The sequence below is a fragment of the Serinus canaria genome, chromosome 25 (genome assembly GCF_022539315.1).
Source record: "Serinus canaria isolate serCan28SL12 chromosome 25, serCan2020, whole genome shotgun sequence".
In the NCBI taxonomy this organism is placed as follows: domain Eukaryota; kingdom Metazoa; phylum Chordata; class Aves; order Passeriformes; family Fringillidae; genus Serinus; species Serinus canaria.
In genome coordinates this window covers 11,038,620-11,057,500 of record NC_066338.1, presented here as the reverse complement: position 1 = coordinate 11,057,500, position 18,881 = coordinate 11,038,620, and the positions used below count along the sequence as shown (strand labels likewise).

The 18,881-nt window shown below is 55.6% G+C and overlaps 1 protein-coding gene and 1 non-coding gene across 2 annotated transcripts; one reads left to right on the top strand and one right to left on the bottom strand.

The window, feature by feature from the left end:
- Positions 1–308: 308 nt before the first annotated feature.
- Positions 309–390, top strand: TRNAS-CGA (transfer RNA serine (anticodon CGA)). The gene has a single exon. It is a non-coding gene; the product is annotated as a tRNA-Ser (tRNA).
- A 3,576-nt stretch (positions 391–3,966) lies between these two features.
- On the bottom strand, positions 3,967–16,646 carry RNF41 (ring finger protein 41). The gene is made up of 6 exons (XM_050984761.1): positions 16,494–16,646; positions 15,917–16,029; positions 14,217–14,488; positions 9,998–10,133; positions 8,378–8,481; positions 3,967–4,496 (listed from the first exon to the last, which is right to left on the bottom strand). The coding sequence occupies exons 2-6, from the start codon at positions 16,004–16,006 to the stop codon at positions 4,145–4,147; spliced, it is 954 nt and encodes a 317-aa protein (XP_050840718.1). The 5' UTR covers positions 16,007–16,029; positions 16,494–16,646; the 3' UTR covers positions 3,967–4,144.
- Between the last annotated feature and the right edge of the window lie 2,235 nt (positions 16,647–18,881).

The following is an 18,881-nucleotide window of genomic DNA, read 5'->3' as shown; positions in this document are numbered from 1 at the left end:
TGAGCACCAGGCCGGGCATCAGACAACGAGCACCAAGTCGGGCACCGAGCCCCGGGCGCCAGGCACTGATCACCAAGCCGGGAACCGGACACTGAGCACCAAAGCGGGCATTGAGGACCGGGCACCGAGCAGCAGGCATTGAGCACCAAACCGGGCACCGGCACCGAGCAGCAGGCATTGAGCACCAAACCGGGCACCGACACCGAGCACCGGGCATTAAGCACCAAACCGGGCACCGAGTACCGGGCGGGGCCCGGAGCGGCGGCGGAGCCGGGTGTGTACAGAGTACGGGGAAGGGAGGTGCGAGAGTCACGGTGGCCGAGTGGTTAAGGCGTTGGACTCGAAATCCAATGGGGTTTCCCCGCACAGGTTCGAATCCTGTCCGTGACGCCCTGCTCCTTTTTGCTGGTGGGGGACGGACGCGGGAGCTCCGCCGGTAACGGCGAGGACACGGTGCGACCTCCGGTACCGGCTCTTTTAACGGCGGGAACAATGGGGAAGACACAGTCCCACCTCCGGTACCGGCTCCTTTAACGGCGGGAACAGTGGGGAAGACACAGCCTCACCTCCGGTACCGGCTCTTTTAACGGTGGGGGCATCACGGAGCCTCCCACCCGCCGGTAGCGGCTCCTTTAACGGCGGGAACAACGGAGACCTCCCGACAGGTCCTGGCTCTTCTAACGGGGGATCCTCGCTCGGTTACCGGCTCCTAACGGCGGCAGCAGCGGGCAAACCACGTGCTCTGCCTCCGGTACCGGCTCCTTTAACGGCGGGAGGATCGGTGAGTCCCCAAGCCCCGGTACCGGCTCTTTTAGGGTTGGGAATAATGGGGACCCCCCCCCCCCCCAATCCCGGCTCCTTTAGGGGTGGGAACAGCAGGGACCCCTCTCTGGTCCTGGCTCTTTTACCCCAGTCCCAGTCCCAGCTCTTTTTGGGGTGGGGACCCCCCCCAATCCCAGTCCCAGCTCTTTTGGGGTGGGGACCCCCCAAGTCCCAGCTCTTTTTGGGGTGGGGACAGTGGGGACCCCCCTCTACTCTCTGATCTCTTTAAGGGCAGAAGAGGGAACCCCACTCTGCTCCAGTCTCCTTTTGGGGTGGGCACAAGGGGGACAGGTTCATCCTTTTTGGGGAGCACATTTGGGGGGCTTCAGGGCAGGGGGAACCCCCCAGGACCCTCAGCCACCCCCGTTCCCTCCCAGCAGTGACATTTATTCATCCCCAGGATCCCAAACCCACCCATTTTTACCCCAAGACTGAGCCCCCTGACACAGGGAGGGTTTTGGGGTGCAGGAGGAGGCCCCCAAAATGGGGATAAAAATGGGGATAAAGCAACCAGAATTCTGTTTATTGATCACTTCAATCCCTGCCTCCCACCGGATCTGCTGGGACTGACACCGGAGGAGAAACAATGGTTAAAAAAAAAACAAACCAACAAAATAAATGCAAATAAATTAAATTAAATTCCCAATGAGTCCCACGGACCCAGGCCAGAGGTGCCTGCCCAGGGTTACTTGGAAAAATCAAATAAAAAGGGAGAGTAAAAATAAGAAAAGGTTAAAAAAAAAAAAAATTGAAGTACAAAAAGAAATAAAAATAAAAATACAGAACCACAATCATGAGTGTCTGGAAAAATAACACCAAGAGTGGAGAAAGCAGAGCCAAACACGGACTGGGAGGAGGTGGGAGACGCTCCAGGGAACGGGGCATGCACGAAGAGAGGGGACAGGAGGGTCCCCAAGGCCAAGGACCCCTCACTGCAGGGTTGGTGACACTGGCAGTGCCATCAGGGGACACCAGGCCAGGTGGGAATGCAGAGGGGGTGAGGAGATGGAGCTTGCTGGGGGTTGGGGGACCCCCGAGGGGTCTGGCAGGGCGGGGAGCCCCCAGCCCCCCTCTGTTTGGAACCCCAAAAATGCCAGTCCAGGAAAGCCCTGCTGTCCTGAGGAGGGTTTTTGGTCAGATCTCCAGATTTTCATGCTATGAGGGAAAATCACAAACCCTAAAAATCCAAGTCCAGGACACCCCCACCATCCCGAGGTGGTGGAACCAGTGATTGTTTTCAGATCTCCTCCACACCATGAGCAAAAATCACAATCCCAAAAACCCAACTCCAGGAAGAGTCCCACCACCCCAGAGTTGGATTATTTTTGGATCTCCATGCCATGAGTAAAAATCACAACCCCAAAAAATCCCAAATCCAGGACACCCCCACCATCCTGAGGTGGATTTTTCTCAGATCTTCATGCCATGACTGGAAAATCCCAACCCCAAAAATCCCAAATCCAGGAAACCCCCGCCATCCTGGAGCTGGATTTTTTCAGATCTGCTCTGAGTGAAAATCACAAACCCTCAAAGTCCAAGAAACCTCTGCCACCCAGAGTTGGATTTTTTTCACATCTCCTCCACACCATGAGCAAAAATCACAATCCCAAAAACCCAACTCCAGGAAGAGTCCCACCACCCCAGAGTTGGATTATTTTTGGATCTCCATGCCATGAGTAAAAATCACAACCCCAAAATCCCAAATCCAGGACACCCCCACCATCCTGAGGTGGATTTTTCTCAGATTTCCACACCATGAGCAAAAAATCCCAACCCCAAAATCCCAACTCCAGGAAACCCCTGCCATCCTGGAGCTGGATTTTTTCAGATCTGCTCTGAGTGAAAATCACAAACCCTCAAAGTCCAGGAAACCTCTGCCACCCAGAGTTGGATTTTTTTCACATCTCCTCCACGAGCAAAAATCACAACCCCAAATATCCCAACTCCAGGAAACCCCTGCTGTCCCAGGTTGGATTATTTTTGGACGTCCTGCATAACCAAAAGTCACAACCCCAAAAATCCAAGTCCAGGAAACCCCCACCAACCCGGAGTTGGATTTTTTCAGATCTCCTCCATTCCATGAGCAAAAAACCCAAGTCCAGGAAACCCCTTTCTGTCCCAAGCTGGATTATTTTTGGATCTCCTCCACGACCAAAAATCACAACCCCAACCCCCCTGCCATCCCGAGGTGTGTTTCTCTCAGATCTCCTCCATGGCATGACTGAAAAATCCAAGTCTAGGAAACCCCTGCTGTCCCAGGTCGGATCCACTCCATGAACAAAACCCCAAATCCAGGAAACCCCCACTGTCCCAAGGTGGTGGAACCATGGATTATTTTTGGATCTCCTCCATGACCAAAAAATCACAACCCCCATCCCCCTGCCATCCCGAGGTGTGTTTCTTTCATATCTCCACTCCATGAGCAAGAAACCAAACTCCAAGAAACCTCTGCTGTCCCAGGTTGGATCCACTCCATGACCAAAAAACCCAACTCCAGGAAACCCCTGCTGTCCCAGGCTGGATTTTTTTCAGATCTCCATGACCAAAAACCGCAACCCCAACCCCCTGCCATCCCGAGGTGCGTTTCACTCAGATCTCCTCCACTCCATGAGCAAAAAACCCAACTCCAGGAAACCCCTGCTGTCCCAGGTTGGATTATTTTTAGATCTCTTCCACTCCATGAGCAAGAAACCCAAGTCCAGAAAACCCCTTCTGTCCCAGGCTGGATTACTTTTGGATCTCCTCCATGACCAAAAATCACAACCCCAACCCCCCTGCCATCCCGAGGTGTGTTTCTCTCAGATCTCCTCCATGGCATGACTGAAAAATCCAAGTCTAGGAAACCCCTGCTGTCCCAGGTCGGATCCACTCCATGAACAAAACCCCAAATCCAGGAAACCCCCACTGTCCTGAGGTGATGGAACCATGGATTTTTTTTCAGATCTCCACGACCAAAAACTCACAACCCAAACCCCCCAACCACCCCGAGGTTTTGTTTCACTCAGATCTTCTCCACTCCATGAGCAAAAAACCCAACTGCAGGAAACCCCTGCTGTCCCAGGTTGGATCCACTCCATGAACAAAAAAACCCAACTGCAGGAAACCCCTGCTGTCCCAGGTTGGATCCACTCCATGACCAAAAAATCCAACTGCAGGAAACCCCTGCTGTCCCAGGCTGGATTATTTTTGGATCTCTTCCACTCCATGAGTAAGAAACCCAACTCCAGAAAACCCCTGCTGTCCCAGGCTGGATTTTTTTCAGATCTCCACGACCAAAAACTCACAACCCCAACCCCCCAACCACCCCGAGGTTTCGTTCCTCTCAGATCTCCTCCACTCCGTGAGCGAAGATCATGACGAGCCCCGGCTCCAGCACCATGTCCTCTCCCATGTGCTGGTTCTCGCAGGCCATCACCACCACGGCCTGCTTGCCGGGGATGCGTTTGGCCACGTAGTTCTCGTAGTAGCGCCGGTTCATCTGCCGCGTCTCCAGCGTGGCCAGCCCCTGGGGCCAGTTGCGCTCGTGGGCGTTCTCGATCAGCTCGTTGGTGATGGAGGCCGGGCAGCCGCTCTCCACCAGCGAGCGCTTGATCACCGCCTGCAGCACCGCGTCCGGCGTGGAGATCATGCCGCCCCAGCGCGTCACCCGCGCCGGCTGCAGGGAGTTCACCCACCTGGGGGGGGTACAGGGGTCATGGGAGGGGATTGGGTGGGTATTGTGGGTGCACCCACCTGGGGGGGCATAGGGGTTCATGGGGGGGATTGTGGGGGTTCACCCACCTGGGAGGGCCGAGGGGTTAGGGAGGGGATTGGGGTGGGATTGTGGAGGAGTTTACCCACCTGGGGAGGGATAACAGGGTCAGGGGAGGTGGGATTGGGGGGTTCCACACACCTGGGGGCAGACAGGGGTCAGGGAGGGGGGATTGGGGTGATTTCATCACCCACCTGGGGGGATAACAGGGTCAGGGGGGGGATTGGTTGGGGGTTCACCCACCTGGGGGTGGGTACAGGGTCAGGGAGGCATGGGTATTGGGGGGGTTTCCACCACACACCTGGGGGGGGATACAGGTCAGGGCTGGGGGATTGGGGGTGTTTCACACACCTGGGGGGGGCCACAGAGGGGTCAGGGATGGGGGATTGGGGGGGGGTTCACCCCACCTGGTGGGGGATAACGGGGTCTGGAGGGGGATTGGGGTGGATTGTGGATGGGGAGTTTCACCCACCTGGGGAGGGATACAGGTCAGGGATGGGGGATTTGGGGGGGTTCACACCACCTGGGGGCCCACAGAGGTTCAGGGAGGGGGTGATTGGGGGTTCACCCACCTGGGGCGGGGCTAACCTGGGTCAGGGAGGGGGGATTGGTGGGATTGTGGTGGGTGTTCACCCACGCTGGGGGGTGGGGTACAGGGGTCCGGGAGGGGTGTTTGGCGGGTGGGATTTTGGGGAGATTCAACTCCACCTAGGTGCGGGTCACAGGGGTCAGGGAGGGGTGTTGGGGGATTCACCCACCTGGGGGGTTCAAGGGCTCAGGGAGGAGGGAGTGGGGGGGTTCCCCCCGTTGTGAGGGAATAACAAGGGTCATGGTGGGGGGATTGGGGTGGGTTGTGGGGTTCCCCCACCTGGTTAGGGTACAGGGGGTCTGAGGGGGGTTGGGGGTGGTTCCCCCACCTGGGGGGGCACCGAGGGGTCATAGGGATGGGGGATTGGTGGGGGTTCACCCACCTTGGGGGTAAGGGTCAGGAGGGGTGATGGGGGGGTTCCACCCACCTGGGGGGGATAACGGGGTCAGGGAGGGGGGATTGGGTGGGATTGTGGGGGTTCACCCCCTGGGGGGGGGATACAGGTCAGGGAGGGGGGATGGGGTGGGATTTTTTTGTGGGGGTTCCACCCACTGGGGGGGGAATAACGGGGTCAGGGAATGCGGGGAGGGGGGGATTGGGGTGGGATTGTGGGGGTTTCACCCACCCTGGGGTGGGTACCAGGGGTCAGGGAGGGGGGATTGGGGTGGAGTATTGGGATGGGGAGATTCACCCACCTGGGGGGGCACATAGGGGTCAGGGAGGGGATTGGGGGGGTCATCACCCACACTGGGGGGGCCAGAGGGGTCAGGGAGGGGGTTTGGGTGTGGATTGTGGATTTCGCCAGCTGGAGCCCACGCATAGCGGGTCAGGGATGGGGATTGGGGGTTCACACACCTGGGGAGGGGTTCACGGGGTCAGGGGGGGATTGGGGGGTTTCACCCACCTGGGGGGGATACAGGGTCAGGGAGGGGGATTGGGTGGGATTGTGGGGGTTCACCCACCTGGGGGTGGGTAACAGTGGTCAGGGAGGAGGGTTTGGGGGGGTTTCCCCACACACCACCCACCTGGGGGGGATAACGGTCAGGGATGGGGGATTGGGGGTGTTCACAACACCTGGGGGGGGCACAGAGGGGTCAGGATGGGGGTTGGTGGGTGGGGTTCACCCCACCTGGTGGGGGGGATAACGGGGTCAGGGAGGGGGGATTGGGGTGGATTGTGATTGAGGGATATTTACCCACCTTGGGAGGGATACAGGTCAGGGATGGGGGATTGGGGGGTTCACCACACCTGGGGGGGTCACAATGGGTCAGGGAGGGGGTGATTGGGGGGTTCACCCCACCCCTGGGGAGGATAACAAGGTCAGTGATGGGGGTTTGGGGGGGTTCACCCACCTGGGGAGGGGTACAGGGGTCAGGGAGGGGGGATTGGGGTGGGATTGGGGGGATTCACCCACCTAGGGGGCACACAGGGGTCAGGGAGGGGGATTTGGGGTGGATTTGTGGGGGTTCAGCCAGCTCAGGACACTCAGAGGGGTCAGGGATGGGGTGGGATCACGGAATTTCCCTCAAAAATCAACGAATTTCCTTCAAAAAACAACTAATTTCCCTCCAAAAATTACAAATTCCCCACCAAAACCTATAAATTTCTCTCAAAAATAACAGAATTTCCCTCAAAAATGGAAGAATTTCCCTCAAAAAGCCACAAATTTCCCTTAAAAATAATCAAATTTCCTTCAAAAAACAACTAATTTCCCTCAAAAAATGACAAATTTCCCTCAAAAAATGACAAATTTCCTTTAAAAATCGATGAATTTCCCTAATTTCCCATCAAAAACGGATGAATTTCCCTTCAAAAAACGATGAATTTCCCCCCCAAAGCTACAAATTCTTTCAAAAAATGATGAATTTCCCTAAAAACAGCGAATTCCCTCGAAAACCTACAATTTCCCTCAAAAATGGATGATTTCCCCACAAATTTTTCCCTCAAAATGGGAATTCCTAAAAATAAAATTTCCCTCAAAAAATCATCCCATCAAAAATGGATTAATTTCCCCTTCAAAATCACAAATTTCCCTCAAAAATCGATGCATTTCCCTCAAAAACTGACAAATTTCCCTCAAAAAATTAGGAATTTCTCTCTGAAACCTACAAATTTCCCTCAAAAAACGATGATTTTCCCTCAAAAATTAAAGAATTTCCCTCAAAAATATTATAATTTCCCTCAAAAATGGAAGAATGTCCCTCAAAAAATCAACAAATTTCCCTCAAAAATCAACAAATTTCCCTCAAAAAACAATGAATGTTCCTCAAAAATCGACGAATTTCCCTTAAAACCTGACAAATTTCCCTCAAAAAACGACAAATTTCTCTCAAAAAATGACAAATTTCCCTCAAAAACGGATGAATTTCCTTCAAAAAACGATGAATTTCCCCCCAAAAGCTACAAAATTCTTTCAAAAAATGATGAATTTCCCTCAAAAATCAGGGAATTTCCCTCAAAAGACAACAAATTTCCCTCAAAAAACTACAAATTTCCCTCAAAAATGGATTAATTTCCCTCAAAAATGACAAATTTCCCTCAAAAATTGACGAATTTCTCTCAAAAACGGATGAATTTCCCTCAAAAAATTAGGAATTCCTCTCTGAAACCTACAAATTTCCCTCAAAAAACGATGATTTTCCCTCAAAAATTAAAGAATTTCCCTCAAAAATATTATAATTTCCCTCAAAAATGGAAGAATTTCCCTCAAAAAATAATCAAATTTCCCTCAAAAATCAGCATATTTCCCTCAAAAAACAATGAATGTTCCTCAAAAATCGACGAATTTCCCTTAAAACCTGACAAATTTCCCTCAAAAAAACGACAAATTTCTCTCAAAAAATGACAAATTTCCCTCAAAAACGGATGAATTTCCTTCAAAAAACAACTCATTTCACCCCAAAAGCTACAAAATTCTTTCAAAAAATGATGAATTTCCCTCAAAAATTAAGGAATTTCCCTCAAAAGACAACAAATTTCCCTCAAAAAATGACAGATTTCCCTCAAAAAATGACAGATTTCCCTCAAAAAACTACAAATTTCCCTCAGAAATTGACGAATTTCCCTCAAAAAATGGCTGAATTTCCCTCAGAAATAGATGAATTTCCCTCAGAAATTGAGGAATTTCCCTCAGAAATGGATGAATTTCCCTCAGAAATGGCGGAATTTCCCTCAGAAATGGCAATTTTCCCTGGAGCCCCGGGCCCCGCACTCACTCCAGGATCTCGTTGTACTCGATGGTCTCCTCCAGGTTCTGCAGGTTGGGGTTGACGCTGCGGATCGCCCTCATGTAGGCCTTGAGCAGCTGGATGTCCCTCTTCTGCCAAGGTCAGGAATAATTTGATTTAGAATAAGAATTATCCCTTTTTCCCCCTTTTTTTGGTGAGGATTTTGGCGTCCAAGCACCAAAAATTTACCTTTTTTTCCCCGTTTTTGGTGCCTAAGAACCCAAACCTGCCCCTCGTTTTTCCCCTTTTCATCTTACAAATAAACACAAATATAAACATAAATAAAAACTTAGAATGAAGACCTCAAAACTCATTAGATCAATAAATAGTAACTACTACCAGATTTAACTTATATCCTTGAAATAAATCAGATCTTTTACAACATTGAAAATTACTGCAGAGCCACAATCAAAACATTGCTCCCCTCAGCACAGTTTTTCCTGTTTTTTGGGATTTTTGGGGGATTTTTTTTGGGATTTTGGGATTTCTGGAGCCCCCAGCATGGCCCAGCCCAATCCCACAGAGCCACACTCAGCCCACAGCTGGTTTTTTGGGATATTTTTGGATTTTTGGGGGGAATTTTGGGATTTCTGGAGTGCCCGGCATGGCCCAACCAAGCCCTGCAGAGCCACACTCAACTCACACCTTCCACAGGCTTTTTGGGGGATTTTTTGGATTTTTGGGGGGAATTTTGGGATTTCTGGAGTGCCCGGCATGGCCCAACCAAGCCCTGCAGAGCCACACTCAAACCACTGCTCCCCTCAGCACATTTTTTTTCATGTTTTTTTGGGATTTGTTGGGGGATTTTTTTGGGGATTTTGGGATTTCTGGAGTCCCCAGCATGGCCCAACCATCCCCTGCAGAGCCACACTCAAAACATTGCTCCCCTCAGCACAATTTTTCCAGGTTTTCGGGGATTTTTTGGAGATGTTTTTGGGGATTTTGGATTTCTAGATCCCCCAGCATGGAGTAGCCCAATCCCACAGAGCCACACTCAACTCACACCTTCCCACAGCCTTTTTTGGGGGGATTTTTGGGGTTTTTTTTTTGATTTTTGGGGAATTTTTGGATTTTTTTGGGGGGGATTTTTGTATTTCTGGAGCCCCCAGCATGGCCCAGCCCAATCCCACTGATCCAAACCTTCCCCCAACCACTTCTCCCCCATTTTTTTTTGGGATTTCGGTTCCCAACACCCCAAATCTGCCCTTCCAGGTGCTGCTGGCCCACTCCTAGTGAGCCACACCCAGCCCAGACCTCCCCACAGCCTTTTTTTGGGGGGGATTTTGGGATTTTTGGAGCCCCCAGCATGGAGTAGCCCAATCCCACTGATCCAAACTTTTCCCCAGCCACTTCCCCTCCATTTTTTTTTGGGATTTCAGTTCCCAACACCCCAAATCTGCCCTTCCAGGTGCTGCTGGCCCAATCCCACAGAGCCACACCCAGCCCACACCTCCCTACAGCCTTTTTTTGGGGGGGGATTTTGGGATTTCTGGAGCCCCCAGCTCTGCCCAGCCCAATCCCACTCAGCCCAAACCTTCCCCCAGCCACTTCTCCCCATTTTTTTTTTTTGGGATTTCGGTTCCCAACACCCCAAATCTGCCCTTCCACCTGCTCTGCCAGCTGGTGCTTGTGCTCAGCTGAGGTTTTCTCCAGCTCGGCGATCCTGCTCTGCTGCTGCTGCACCACCGAGCGCAGGTGCTTGATGCAGTTGTGGTTGGGCAGCTCGTCCTTGGGCATCTCCAACCTGCCAGGAGCCAGGAAAAATGGGGGAGACTCCAAATTAGGGGCATTGACACCTCCCAGAGGTAATCCAGGTTGTGGGAAGGGCTCTGAGTGTCAGGCTGGGGGAGGATTTGGGGAATAAATGGGGGGTTTTGTTCTTGGCTCCTTGCTGAGAAATTCTAAAGCCTGGCAGCTCTTTCCAGGAGGGAATTCCTGCTGAGGTCCACCCTGAACCTCTCCTGGAGGTGTGCCATGCCAGGGCCCTTCCTGTGTCCATCCTGGTGCCATCCTGTGCCCGTTCCATGGCCATCCCATCCCACATCCATTACAAGGCCATTCCGTGTCCATGCCAGAGCAGCCCCAGTGCCCACCCTGTGCCCATCCCACAGCCATGCTGTGTCCATCCCTATCCTACGGCCATCCTGTGCCCATCCCACAGCCATGCTGTGTCCATCCCTATCCTGTGGCCACCCTGTGCCCATCCCACAGCCATGCTGTGTCCATCCTCTATCCTACATCCACCCTGTGCCCATCCCACAGCCATGCTGTGTCCATCCTTATCCTATGCCCACCCTGTGCCCATCCCACAGCCATGCTGTGTCCATCCCTATCCTATCCACCCTGTGCCCATCCACAGCCATGCTGTGTCCATCCCTATCCTACGGCCATCCTGTGCCCATTCCACAGCCATGCTGTGTCCATCCCTATCCTATGGCCATCCTGTGCCCATCCCACAGCCATGCTGTGTCCATCCCTATCCTACGGCCATCCTGTGCCCATCCCACAGCCATGCTGTGTCCATCCCTATCCTGTGGCCACCCTGTGCCCATCCCACAGCCATGCTGTGTCCATCCCTATCCTACATCCACCCTGTGCCCATCCCACAGCCATGCTGTGTCCATCCCTATCCTACATCCACCCTGTGCCCATTCCACAGCCGTGCTGTGTCCATCCCTATCCTATGGCCACCCTGTGCCCATCCCACAGCCATGCTGTGTCCATCCCTATCCTATGCCCACCCTGTGCCCATCCCACAGCCATGCTGTGTCCATCCCTATCCTATGCCACCCTGTGCCCATCCCACAGCCATGCTGTGTCCATCCCTATCCTATGCCCACCCTGTGCCCATGCCCACAGCCATGCTGTGTCCATCCCTATCCTATGCCACCCTGTGCCCATCCACAGCCATGCTGTGTCCATCCCTATCCTATGCCATCCTGTGCCCATCCCACAGCCATGCTGTGTCCATCCTATCCTACATCCACCCTGTGCCCATTCCACAGCCATGCTGTGTCCATCCCTATCCTATCCATCGTGCCCCCACTCCATGCGTGTCCATCCCTACCTTCACGTCCATCCAGCTGCTGTGTCCATCCCTATCCTAGCCCACCCTGTGCCCATCCACAGCCATGCGTGTCCATCCCATCCTATGCCCATCCTGTGCCCATCCCACAGCCATGCTGTGTCCATCCCTATCCTATGCCCCCTGGCCCATCCCAGCCATGCTGTGTCCATCCCTATCCTATGCCATCCTGTGCCCATCCCACAGCCATGCTGTGTCCATCCCTATCCTATGCCCACCCTGTGTCCCATCCCACATCCCATGCTGTGTCCATCCCTATCCTATGCCACCCTGTGCCCATCCCACAGCCATGCTGTGTCCATCCCTATCCTATGGCCATCACCCTGTGCCCATCGCCTCACCAGCCATGCTGTGTCCATCCCTATCCTATGCCACCCTGTGCCCATTCCACAGCCATGCTGTGTCCATCCCTATCCTATGCCCACCCTGTGCCCATTCGCACAGCCATGCTGTGTCCATCCCTATCCTACATCCATCCTGTGCCCATCCCACAGCCATGCTGTGTCCATCCCTATCCTATGCCCACCCTGTGCCCATCCCACAGCCATGCTGTGTCCATCCCTATCCTACATCCACCCTGTGCCCATTCCACAGCCATGCTGTGTCCATCCCTATCCTATGCCCACCCTGTGCCCATCCCACAGCCATGCTGTGTCCATCCCTATCCTACATCCATCCTGTGCCCATCCCACAGCCATGCTGTGTCCATCCCTATCCTGCGGCCACCCTGTGCCCATTCCACAGCCATGCTGTGTCCATCCCTATCCTATGGCCATTCTGTGCCCATCCCACAGCCATGCTGTGTCCATCCCTATCCTATGGCCATTCTGTGCCCATCCCACAGCCATGCTGTGTCCATCCCTATCCTACGGCCATCCTGTGCCCATTCTACAGCCATGCTGTGTCCATCCCTATCCTATGCCCACCCTGTGCCCATCCCAGTGTCCATATTGTGCCCATTCCACAGCCACGCCCATCCTGTGTCCATCCCAGTGCCCATTCCATGCCCACCCCAGTGCCCATCCTAGGGCAATGTCATGTCCATCCCAGTGCCCATCCCAGTGCTCATCCTAGGGCCATGTCATGTCCATCCCAGTGCCCATCCTGTGTCCATCCCAGTGCTCATCCTAGGGCCATCCTGTGTCCATCCCAGTGCCCATTCCATGCCCATCCTGTGTCCATCCCAGTGCCCATTCCATGCCCATCCTGTGTCCATCCCAGTGCCCATTCCATGCCCATCCTGTGTCCATCCCAGTGCCCATTCCATGACCATCCCAGTGCCCATTCCTTTGGCCATTCCATGGCCACCCTGTGCCAAACCCTGTCCAATGGCCATGCCATGTCTATCCCAGTGCCCATTCCATGCCCATCCTGTGTCCATGCCAATGCACATCCACATCCCACGTCCATCTCCGTGCCCACCCTGTGCCCATCCCAGCACCATTCCTGTGCCCTTTCCATGACCATCCCCACTCTGTGTCCACCCTGTGTCCATCCCAGGGCCCATCCCATGTCTATCCCAAGGCCATTCCTTTGGCCATTCCATGGCCACCCTATGCCCAACCCATGGCCATGCCATGTCTATCCCTGTGCCCAGCCCGTGCCCATCCCAGCACCATTCCTGTGCCCGTTCCTTGACCATCCCCACCCCGTGCCCGCCCCGTGCCCACCCTGTGCCCATCCCAACACCATTCCTGTGCCCGTTCCACGACCATCCCCACCCCGTGCCCATCCCAGGGCCATTCCATGACCATCCCCACCCAGTGCTCACCCCGTGCCCACCCTGTGTCCATCCCAGTGCCATTCCTGTGCTCGTTCCATGACCATCCCCACTCTGTGTCCATCCTGTGTCCATCCCAGGGCCCATCCCATGTCCATCCCAAGGCCATTCCTTTGGCCATTCCATGGCCACCCTATGCCCAACCCATGGCCATGCCATGTCTATCCCCGTGCCCAGCCCGTGCCCATCCCAGCACCATTCCTGTGTTCGTTCCACAACCATCCCCACCCCGTGCCCGCCCCGTGCCCATCCCAGCACCATTCCTGTGCCCGTTCCTTGACCATCCCCACCCCGTACCCATCCCAGCGCCATTCCATGACCATCCCCACCCCATGCTCACACCCCGTGCCCACCCTGTGTCCATCCCAGTGCCATTCCTGTGCCTGTTCCATGACCATCCCCACCCTGTGTCCATCCCAGTGCCATTCCTGTCCCATTCCATGACCATCCCCAGCCCGTGCCCACCCCGTGTCCATCCCAGGGCTATTCCACGACCATCCCCAGCCCATGCCCGCCCCGTGCCCATCCCAGCACCATTCCTGTGCCTGTTCCATGACCATCCCCACCCCGTGCTCACCCCGTGCCCACCCTGTGTCCATCCCAGTGCCATTCCTGTGCCTGTTCCATGACCATCCCCACCCCGTGTCCATCCCAGAGCCATTCCTGTGCCTGTTCCATGACCATCCCCACCCCGTGTCCATCCCAGAGCCATTCCTGTGCCTGTTCCATGACCATCCCCACCCTGTGTCCATCCCAGTGCCATTCCTGTGCCTGTTCCATGACCATCCCCACCCCGTGTCCATCCCAGAGCCATTCCTGTGCCTGTTCCATGACCATCCCCACCCCGTGTCCATCCCAGTGCCATTCCTGTGCCCGTTCCATGACCATCCCCACCCCGTGCCCATCCCTGTGCCACTCCTGTGCCCATTTTACGACCATCCCCGCCCCGTGCCCGCCCTCACCCGCATCCCTGCTCGCAGGTGACGGGGCGCTTGGGGTTGTGCTCGCAGTCGTTGAGGTGAGCCATGAGGTTGTCCAGGCGCACCACGGCCGTGCAGCCGAAGACGGCGTTGTCGCAGGTGATCTGCAGCTTGGAGAGCATGTTCCGCATGATCCGCGGCACCGGGCGCAGGTGGGCCACCGTCACCACGCTGCGGTCCACGGGGCACGTCTGCTGCTGCGAGAACCACTGCGTGATGCAGGCATTGCAGAAGGCGTGCTCGCAGTGCGGGGCCTGCGGGGAACGGCGCCGGCGTCAGGCGGGGCACGGCTGGGGGGTCCAGCTGGGATGGGGGGGGATCCTGCTGGGAGGGGGATCCTGCTGGGATGGGGGGTGGGATCCTGCTGGGATGGGAGGGGGATCCTGCTGGGATGGGGTGGGGGATCCTGCTGGGATGGGAGGGGGATCCTGCTGGATGGGAGGGGGATCCTGCTGGGATGGGTGGGGGATCCTGCTGGGATGGGAGGGGGATCCTGCTGGGATGGGGGGTGGGATCCTGCTGGGATGGGGGGGGGATCCTGCTGGGATGGGGTGGGGATCCTGCTGGGATGGGAGGGGGATCCTGCTGGGATGGGGTGGGGGATCCTGCTGGGATGGGGGGGGATCCTGCTGGGATGGGGGGGGATCCTGCTGGGATGGGGGGGATCCTGCTGGGATGGGGTGGGGATCCTGCTGGATGGGAGGGGATCCTGCTGGGATGGGGTGGGGGGATCCTGCTGGGATGGGGTGGGGGATCCTGCTGGGATGGGGAGGGGATCCTGCTGGGATGGGAGGGGGATCCTGCTGGGATGGGAGGGATCCTGCTGGATGGGGGGGGATCCTGCTGGGATGGGGGGGGGGATCCTGCTGGGATGGGGGTGGGGGAATCCTGCTGGGATGGGGGGGAATCCTGCGGGATGGGGGGATACTGCTGGGATGGGGGATCCTGCTGGGATGGGAGGATCCTGCTGGGATGGGTGGGGGATCCTGCTGGGATGGGAGGGGGATCCTGCTGGGATGGGGGGGGATCCTGCTGGGATGGGGGGGATCCTGCTGGAATGGGGGGGGGGGATCCTGCTGGGATGGGGGGGGGATCCTGCTGGGATGGGAGGGGGTCCTGCTGGGATGGAGGGGGATCCTGCTGGATGGGGGATCCTGCTGGGATGGGGGGGGGGATCCTGCTGGGATGGGGGGGGGATCCTGCAGGGATGGGGGACCTTGCTGGGATGGGGGGGGGGGGGATCCTGCTGGGATGGGGTGGGGGATCCTCCCAGATTGTCAAGGCCAAGATGGACTGGATGTCCAAGAGAGTCCTGAGTGCCACCTCTGCACCCACCAATCCCACCCTGGTGCCAGGTGGGTCCTACCTGTACCCACCAATCCCACCTTGGTGCCCAAGTGGGTCCTACCTGCACCCACCAATCCCACCCTGGTACCAGGTGGGTCCCACCTGCACCCACCAATCCCACCCTGGTACCCAGGTGGGTCCCACCTGCACCCACCAATCCCACCCTGGTGCCCAGGTGGGTCCTACCTGCACCCACCAATCCCACCCTGGTGCCCAGGTGGGTCCTACCTGCACCCACTCAATCCCTCAGGTGGGTCCTACCTGCACCCACCAATCCCACCCTGGTGCCCAGGTGGGTCCTACCTGCACCCACTGTATCCCCAGGTGGGTCCTACCTGCACTGGCTCCTCCAGGACCCCGCTGCAGATGGGGCAGATCAGGTCCTCGTCCACGTCCCCCTGGAACCGAGTCACATCATACCCCATCGCTCGTCACCGGCGCCAGAACCCTGCGGGGCGGGCACGGCTCAGAACACCCGGCAAGGGGCAGATCCTCGGGGTTTGAGCCAAACCTGGCCCTTCCTGGGGTCCCTTGGCTCCATGGGAAGGAATTTGGGTCCCTTGGGACTTTTTGGATTTTCCCAGAGCCACTCCAGCCCCTGGGATTGGGATCTACCAGGGTTTGAAGACCCAGGTCCTACAAGGAAGGGGTTCATGAGCCAAACCTGGCCCTTCTTGAGGTCCCCTTGGTAGGGATGGGGAGGAATTGGGGTCCCTTGGGTGCTGGAGCCATTCCAGCCCCTGGGATTGGGATCTACCAGGGTTTGAAGAACAAAGTCCTACAGGGAAAGGGTTTTGAGGCAATCCCGTTTCTTTTTGGGGTCCCCTGGCTCAGGGATGGGAAGGAACTGGGGTCCCATGGGGCTTTTTGGATTTTCCCAGAGCCACTCCAGCCCCTGGGACTGGGATCTACCAGGGTTTGAAGGTCCAGGTCCTGCAGGGAAAGGGTTTTTGAGTCAAACTTGCTTCCTCTGGATCTCCTTTAGATAAGGGCTCGGGAGGAATTTGGGTCCCTTGGGACTTTTTGGGTTTTCCCAGAGCCATTCCAGCCCCTGGGATTGGGATGTGAAGTCCAAAGTCCTGCAGGGAAAGGATTTTTGAGTCAAACCTGTCCCTTCTTGGGGTCCCCTGGCTCAGGGATGGGGAGGAATTGGGGTTCCTTGGGGGTTTTTGGGTTTTCCCAGAGCCATTCCAGCCCCTGGGACTGGGATCTACCAGGGTTTGAAGCCCAAGGTCCTGCATGGAAAAGGTTGGGATGGGGTTTTAAAATCCCAGTCCTGGGAGGAACCCCAACCCTAAATTTCCCATTTTTGGGGTTGATTTGGGGGTTTGGGGGTGATTTTTGGGGTGGTTTATTTGCTTTGTGGAGCGTTGGCAATGGAAGCGTTCCCAGCCCGGCATTCCCAGGAAATTCCCTCCTCCAGGGCCGGCCTTGAGCTCTGCCCCGGCCGTTGCTGCTCCCCCGGCCCCTCCCCGACATCAAAGGCGGTGACAAAGCGGTGACAAGGCGGTGACAAAGGCGGTGACAAAGGGCCGATAAGGAGTCCCCACCCCAAACCCCAGCGGGAGGGGCAGGAGGGGGGGGGGGACACTGGGACAGGGCCCCGGGAGCTGGGAGGGGACCTGGGAATTCCAGCTGTGCCCACCTCAGGAATTCCAGCTGTGCCCACCCCGGGAATTCCAGCTGTGCCCACCTCAGGAATTCCAGCTGTGCCCACCTCAGGAATTCCAGCTGTGCCCACCTCAGGAATTCCAGCTGTGCCCACCTCGGGAATTCCAGCTGTGAGGGCACCTGGGAATTCCAGCTGTGCCCACCCCCAGGAATTCCAGCTGGGAAGGGACCTGGGAATTCCAGCTGTGCCCATCTCAGGAATTCCAGCTGTGAGGGCACCTGGGAATTCCAGCTGTGCCCACCCCAGGAATTCCAGCTGGGAAGGGACCTGGGAATTCCAGCTGTGCCCACCCTCAGGAATTCCAGCTGTGAGGGCACCTGGGAATTCCAGCTGTGAGGGGACCTGGGAATTCCAGCTGTGCCCATCTCAGGAATTCCAGCTGTGAGGGGACCTGGGAATTTCAGCTGTGCCCACCCCAGGAACATCTGGAATTCCAGCTGTGCCCACCTCAGGAACCTCTGGAATCCCAGGAATTCCAGCTGTGCCCCCTTCAGGAATTCCAGCTGTGCCCACCCCGGGAATTCCAGCTGTGAGGAAAGGCAAGGAAAAGGACAAAAGGAAGGACTGGAGGAATTCCCTCGGGAAAAAGGAAAAGGAAAAGAGGAAGGGTTGGAGAATTCCCTTGGGAAAAGGAAAAGACAAAAGAGTTGGAGGAATTCCCCTGGGAAAAGGAAAAGAGGAAGGGTTGGAGGAATTCCCTTGGGAAAAGAGAAAAATAAAAGGAGGAAAGGAAGGATGGGAGGAACTCCCAAGGGAAAAGGAAAAGGGTTGGAAGAATCCCCATGGGAAAAGAAAAAGAGGAAGGGTTGGAGGAATTCCCCTGGGAAAAAGGAAAAGGGAAAGAGAAAGAGTTGGAGGAATTTCCCTTGGGAAAAGGAAAAGGGTTGGAGGAATTCCCCTGGGAAAAGAGGAGGGGTTAAAGGAATTCTCTTGGGAAAAGGAAAAGAGGAAGGGTTGGAGGAATTCCCATGGGAAAAGAGGAGGGGTTAGAGGAATTCTCTTGGGAAAAAGGAAAAGGGAAAGAGGAAGGGTTGGAGAAATTCCCATGGGAAAAGAGGAAAAGAGGAAGGGTTGGTTGGAGAATTCCCCTGGGAAGGAGGCAGGGTTGCAGGAATTCCTTTGGGAAAAGCACAAAAGGAAGCATTGGAGAAATTCTCAAGGGAAAAAGGAAAAGGGAAAGAGAAAGGGTTGGAGAAATTCCCTTGGGAAAAGGAAAAAGACAAAAGGAAAGATTGGAGGAATTCTCATGGGAAAAGGAAAAGGACAAAAGGAAGGGTTGGAGGAATTCCCATGGAAAAGAAGAAGGGTTGGAGAAATTCCCATGGGAAAAGAAAAACAGGAAGGGTTGGAAGAATTCCCATGGGAAAAAGGAAAAGCACAAAAGGAAGGATTGGAGGAATTCTCATGGGAAAAGGCAAAGGGAAAGAGGAAGAGTTGGAAGAATTCCCATGGGAAAAGAGGAGGGGTTGGAGGAATTCCCCTGGGAAAAGGAAATGGAAAAGACAAAAGGAAGGATTGGAGGAATTCCCCTGGGAAAAGGAAGAGGAAAAGGTTGGAGGAATTCCCATGGGAAAAGGAGGGAGGGTTGGAGGAATTCCCTTGGGAAAAAGGAAAAGGGAAAGAGGAAG

Bases quoted from the DNA above. Each gene is read 5' to 3' on its own strand.
- RNF41 (XM_050984761.1), bottom strand. From the start codon at position 16,006: ATGGGGTATGATGTGACTCGGTTCCAGGGGGACGTGGACGAGGACCTG. The intron at 14,489-15,916 runs GTAGGACCCACC...CGTTCCCCGCAG, and splicing joins TCCTGGAGGAGCCAGTGCAG to GCCCCGCACTGCGAGCACGC. The intron at 8,482-9,997 runs GTGGAAGGGCAG...TGACCTTGGCAG, and splicing joins AGCACCAGCTGGCAGAGCAG to AAGAGGGACATCCAGCTGCT.